Below are 6,817 nucleotides of genomic sequence, written 5' to 3' on the forward strand. Positions count from 1 at the left end.
TTTTCATATGAACTTAGTATATTGGCACTAAGACATTTTATAAGTTTTAGTTCTTTTTGGAGTTATTTTGTAAGAAGTGAAAATTGACTTCATTTGGTCATATATCAAATTATATTCTCATATTCTTAATTTTTGGACTAAAAATTGAGTTGATTTGATGAGATCGTTAAAGGTATTTTTCGTAATTATATATTTTTAAAATGTATTCAAATATTATATATAAAATAAAAAATATATATTTTTAAAATGTTCTGGGTTCAAATATAACAGCAATTTTATTTGAAACCGTCGCAAAATCTGAAAACCGTACTGAATTCGTAAAACCGTCGCACAACCGTCAGCAAAACCGTCGAAATCCGACAGCAAAACCGTCTGAAATCCGTAACGTCTCAAGTTAGCCGTCCCTACAAAACTTTACCCCGACGCCTTACAAAAAGCGTCTTAGCGTAGCAACGCCTGTTGTACGGACGGTTTTAGGACGGTTTTGAAAACCGTCGGTAAAACAGAAAAAAACCGTCGCTACAGAAAAAAATTCCGTCGGAAAAGACTGTTTTTTTAGTGTCAATGGTCCTGCATGGAAGCAATTTTCGTAATACATCCATGAAAGATATGAAATTAGCATAATTCCAGTGATTTAGCACAACATCATCGGGACTTAAATAGATTGGTAATCCATTGTTGGCCATTGCTAAGAAGTAAGGATTCAAAATTCAAAAAGGAAACAAAGATTTAGCATAGAAACGTTTTCCTCTGATACAATTCTAAGATATTTGAATTGAATACAGAATTTCTTACATTCTCTCATTAATTACAAAAGGAAAAAATACAACTATACAAGCTTTGATTTAAAATGTCTAACCAACTTTGACAGCTAGAAAATTTAAAAAGTTCTTCTGGAAGCATGCTAAAATTACAGATGGTCAAAACTAGTAGAAGGGTAATGATTAGCAAAACAATTACATTAAATAAAGTAAAATTACATTAAAAACAAAGGAAAATCCTCACGCCACCCCATCCATATGATTCAAACCCATGACCTCTGCCGTCATAGGTAAGCTCTCAACCAACAGGCAAATTCTACCGATTGATGAGCTCGCAATGCATTTGTTGTGCTCATGTCTATGATGATCTGTTGCAGCTAGTAATTGAGTGATCTTCATCATCATGTTGGTGTTTTACATTTTGTGATTTCTGCTGTGTTGTATGCATATTATCAAGCAACAATTTACCTGCCAAACAGTCTATATCACAAATTTCCCAGTTGCCTTATTTTCATTTGTTCTTGCACCACCAACACAGAAGCTCTTGTCGTCAGATCTTTAGAGGCAAAAAGATCACCAATTATACCTAATTCTGGAAGCTCAATCCATTCTGATAACCCTGATGTTTGAGGGCTTGAAACTCCATATCTTCTTCCTACGACAAATAGATCGAACTGATTTGCCAGTGCACGAACCATCGAAAGAGTCTGTGCCCCATCATCAACACAATGTGATCTATAATCTAGATGTTCATTTGTCGTAGACATATTTTTTATATCCTCTATCAACACAGCGTCGTAAATACGATCCTCTGATTCATCCATTTCCTCCTGATGATCTTTCCGTAGAAAATGGATAATTGTAAGTGTAACTTGTGGGTTTTTTAGCATTCGTCTGGCTAAAATTAAGGCTTCGCGGTCATCAGCTCCTCCAAAAAATATCATACATACCGACAGATACGACACGAAAGACGACCCCCGCTTAAATCTTTGTCGTACAAGACTTCCACGGCTAAAATATATAGCGACGGAACAAGGTGCTTTTTCAAGGACATTACGGTTAACAATTCTCCAGCCTTTGTCGTCTGCCTCGATACATCCATGGATGGACCATCTCCGGTGAAGTGGAAGAATTATAAGAGGAGTCTTCTTCTCAAGAGCAATATTGATTACGTCTTCGTCCATTAATGAAAATGAAGAGAGTGAAGTGAAAAGCTGAACGGATACAGAATCCCAATTGTTGTTCTCATACTGATTGAAGTCATAGACTATTTTCTGAGAAGTATTGGTGGAAATTGGCTTCTGTTTTGAATGAGAAACCAAGACTGGAACATACCGACCGATTAGCTCGACTAAATGAAGAACATAAATACCAATTGGGCTTTCTTTGCTCGGATTTATAGTGTCAAGTAGTTTAATGTACGAGTCAGCATTATCTTGTCGGTAAATGCATGTAAGGATTTTGAGTTCGGAGTGAGGTTTTATCATAAGAGCATTCCTATTATACTTACCATCATATATTTCTGACGGATTATATAACTTTTTTACGACAATTGGAATAAACGTCGCATTTAGTAAGATATAGAATGCCATGAAGCCATAAACTTTGTCACTAAATTCCTGTGACACAGAAAATAGAAAAAATTAATTGAAACTCAACTTGAGAAGATAATAAATTTAGGAGATATATATAGAATTACTTACCCCGCGATCTCTATGGTCGGAGCTCTGGTTGAGTTGGACAAAACCAGTGTAATTCAAGATGAGGCCAAGTGCAGCAGCTTCATTTATTGGCATCTTTAGCATCACAGGTGGAATCATACAGCCTAGCATTTTGAGTAAGAAAGCTACAAACATGACAATCATACTTTGTTTAAGGTTGAAAAAGTTTGAGATAAAAAGGTAAAGATCAGCCCTCATGAATGCTGTAGAAATCAGAATATTCATAAGCACTCCACCAGTAAAAGATCCAAACTTTTCAACCAAATCAGACCCTAAGGGAACTCCAGCCGGTACAGCCAAGCCAACCATAAAGGGAGCAGAGACTATATTCATATTAGTAACAATAAGAATGACTTGTGATGAAAGGGCAAATGCCATAATCACATAAATAAAAGAGGTACTCAACGGCATCCCATCCGGCGTTGTTCTGATGAACCAATCCACGGCGGGACGAAATATGAATGCTAATGAAAGAAAAAATATTAGCAACGGTACTATGTAGCGCATAGTGTAATCTACTGATCTTGTTTGCATAAACACTCTAATCATGAATATGACTAAGCCACCCACATCCGCGACCAACCCCGAAGCAAGGGCTAGGCGGCGATGTGTGTGTTAGCGAGTTTGAGCTGATCGATAACGTTAGCGACAACAGGGAGGCTTGTGAGAATTGCTACTGAAATGATGTTATAGCCTTCGATGCTAATTTGTCCCAATTTTGGAATGTTACTGTATATCGAATACAAGACAAAAGGTACAAATGACGATGCTATACCAATTGATAGGGCCTTATGGCCTACTTTAAGTACCATTCCCAGCTCCATCTTCACTCCAGCTAGAAATACAGATATATGGTAGCCAAGATTTATTGCTGTGTAGATTATATCTTGGCTTTCATGAGGAAATATTGTTTCTCTCATGACATTAAGTTTTCCAAGACCGTTCGGACCAAGAAATATGCCCGCCTGTTTCAGATAAAACCAACTATTATCAATATCTTCCAAAACGCACCTTACATGTCATTCATGTGTCAGGCTAATCAGGGGGTGTTAACGAGCCAGTGTAGCCAGCACACTATTCCAGCTCGGCTAGAGACTTTAATGATCATGAGTAAAAAAACAGATATTTGTTATTAGTAATTGACTCTAGCTATCAACTAGTCACAACTCACCGTGTCCATCCAAAAAAACACATGTCTGACTGTTTTGGGGATTTGGCTAGTCAGAAATTAGGAATTCAAAGTTCAAACTATACACCCTATAAACTAATTCGCTTATGGTTCTACAAGTTCTCTCTCTAATTTGCTATTCAACTTTAATAGCACTAGCAGCTACCGTCAGTATGCAACCATGCCGGCAATAAGGTTATTGGCTATCTATGAGTTTGTCTTATCTGGTAAGATAGGTCTGTGTTATACATACTGCAAATACAGGGGCATTCTTGTGCCGTGGTCTGTCAAAAAAAAAAAAACTATTATTGGGCCTTAACTATTAACTTGAACTTTTAGTTCAAACAGTTTTCTTGACATTAGCATGTACAAGTGAATCTTGTTAAAGTCCTGTAAAAACTCAGCTCAGACAAAGTTAAGCTCGGTCAAAGCTTATCTCCAGAGATTAATGAGCTAAACCGAGCCTATCCAAGTTCATTCTCATTTCGGCTAGTTAACAACCCTAGGACCAAAAATTTAAATACCTCATATAAATTCAGTGTAGAGTTTATATTGTAGCCTATAAAATTTTATATAAATAATTAACTAAAATAAGTAAGTAATAGGATGAAATAAAGAGAGAGAGAGAGTTACCAGAATGCAAGAGACGAAGGTAGAGATTCCAAAAGGCTTGAGAAAAAAACGAATTAGATGACTGATAATTAAAATGATTCCTATCTGTAACTCGAAAAGTGGCAAACTGTATGTCAAGAAATGAGTGTTTACACCCAAACTTGCTCCAATTCCATGAGAATTTGACTTTCTAGGCAGAGACAAGCATATCATAGTCCTATTAATATCAGGAAAATCCATTGAAAAATCTTCCATTGTAATATCTCTTAATTTCCACTAATTTTGATTTCATAAGATTCACAAAGGAAGAAAAGAAAAAAAACACAAAACCCTTTTTGATTGATTGAGCTTGATGAATTATTGCAGAGATGTATGAATTATTCAAAAGAACAAAACACCCTTTTATTTGTGTGGTTTAGCTGTGATAATACTTGAGGTGTCTATGAACTGATTGCTGTTATTGATTTAATGGCAACCGCCTGCCTAAATATGCTAACTAATATATAGTTGAGCTAACTATAAATAAAACCATTCATTAATTAATTAGTTGTCTATATATTAATCTAAACGATATTATAGCTTATTGTGTGTATATATAGTCTTCAGGCCTTATCTTTGACACCTGGACCATCAATCTGGAAAAGGTTTCAATTCAAAATAAAAAAGATACATAGATACAATGTTTGATCAATCTTGGAAACAATCTGGAAAGGTTGATGATTCTTTTTTTGTGTTCTTCTATTTAAGTCTGCAAACTGGGCGAGGATTATTATATATCTCCTATAGGAATTCCCCTCAATGGAGATGGGGAATCCCAATTTAATTTCCCTATAGGGTGGGGATGGAGAAGAAAAATTCCTCGGATGGATGGACTTTCTCAACTCTAGAGGGATCCTCATCTCTATTTTTAGTTAGTATAGATTTTTAGATGTTTAGTTTTGTATTTGGATAATCTTTTGTTTATATTTATCAAGTATACTTATGTTTATAAATTATATTTACCTAATTGTATTATATATAGAAAAAATTTAAATTTTACTAGAAAAAGGTTATTTAAAATTTAAGAAAGGAGAAATGGGGATCCATCTAAATGGGAGTAGGGTTTGGGACATATCCTTCAATGGATTAGTTCAAAGACGAAGCAAACTCTAAATCAACCCTGCCCAAGCCGAAGCAGGTAATGGAGGATGGAGGCCGTGTCGAAGAACCGCGGTGGAGATAAGTATACGACGACCATGGAGAACGTCGAACAAAAGGAAAAAACGAGGGAGAATGCACGGCTAGAGACGTTTTCGTTAAATAATAGAAGACTTTTTATGATTATGTGGACTAAGCGGAAGACTGGTGTCAAAATTTGTATGGAATATAATTGAGTTGGAAATCCTCGCATAAGTTGAACAATGAATTTCACCGATGAAAAATGAAATGTATACTACTTCATTGAAAAATAATTAAGATGGTATAATAATAATAATTTTAATTTTAATTTGAAGTGACCTACTGGTTTTAATATGAAACTTGAAGCATTTCATCATAAGCATGGGAATATGACATGGTCTAATTGATATATATGATAAGAAGAATAATTAATGACGTTATGTCCATGATTCGCTGCCCATATTTTAAGATTTATCACTATATTAACTAATTAGTGGCATGATAATAACAGTTTTTTTTCTAATCCTTTTGTCTTTTAAATTCATAAAAATGCAATTGGAACTTATCAATTCGTAAGCTTAATATGTTAAGAGGCCAATGTTTTTTTTTAAGTTATTATATCATCTTATAATTGTGATTTAATTAGTACTCTTTTCATCCTTTTTTAGTAAAATTGGTTACCAAGTTAGGACGATGATGTACCAGAAGATGATTGTTACAATCTGCATCAGCTAGACATAAGGGGCACCAAAGATCCATCGTGAAACCATAATGCTAAAGCAAATTTGCAATCGGGAGTTTCCCTAATAACAACCCTAAGTAAGGGGAGTTTGAGTTCCATCTCCATGTTGGAATAACAATTCCTATATCAAATTGGCACCTTTCAAATGTTTTCGATGTAATGAGTCGGTCCATGTTGAACAATTGAGGACTTTAATTGAATTAAATATATTTTATTGATATATATTTTAAACTTTTCATACAATAAATACCCACTCAAATTTGTTCCTCACCAACAAATAATATTTTATAGAAAGATGGGCACACAAACACTACACTCTCTCATTTTTCATCGGGCACACAAACACATATATTTATTGAGTTTTTTGTTTTTCTTCACTTACTTGCACACACATGACACATATATTTATACTATTAATAAATTAGTAATAACCACACACTATGCCAGTTGACATCTCTTAACTTCAACCACACAATTATAAAAATTTAAGATTTTTTACTTGATTTATTTGTCAAATGATCTAAAAAGGCCTCTGTTAGTCGGTGATGAATTTTTACTTTATTTTATTTATTTATTTATTTATTATTATTATTATTTTAATACTCCCCCTCAGCACCGACTAATACCTTGTACTTGCTTGTCATTCCAAGTTGCT

The 6,817-nt window shown here is 34.6% G+C and overlaps 1 protein-coding gene across 1 annotated transcript; it reads right to left on the reverse strand.

Moving 5' to 3' along the window:
* Positions 1 to 1,246: 1,246 nt before the first annotated feature.
* On the reverse strand, positions 1,247 to 2,860 carry LOC136222560 (cation/H(+) antiporter 4-like). The gene is made up of 2 exons (XM_066010316.1): positions 2,465 to 2,860; positions 1,247 to 2,380 (listed from the first exon to the last, which is right to left on the reverse strand). The coding sequence occupies exons 1-2, from the start codon at positions 2,858 to 2,860 to the stop codon at positions 1,247 to 1,249; spliced, it is 1,530 nt and encodes a 509-aa protein (XP_065866388.1).
* Positions 2,861 to 6,817: the final 3,957 nt, after the last annotated feature.

The sequence above is a fragment of the Euphorbia lathyris genome, chromosome 3 (assembly GCF_963576675.1).
Source record: "Euphorbia lathyris chromosome 3, ddEupLath1.1, whole genome shotgun sequence".
NCBI classification, from domain to species: domain Eukaryota; kingdom Viridiplantae; phylum Streptophyta; class Magnoliopsida; order Malpighiales; family Euphorbiaceae; genus Euphorbia; species Euphorbia lathyris.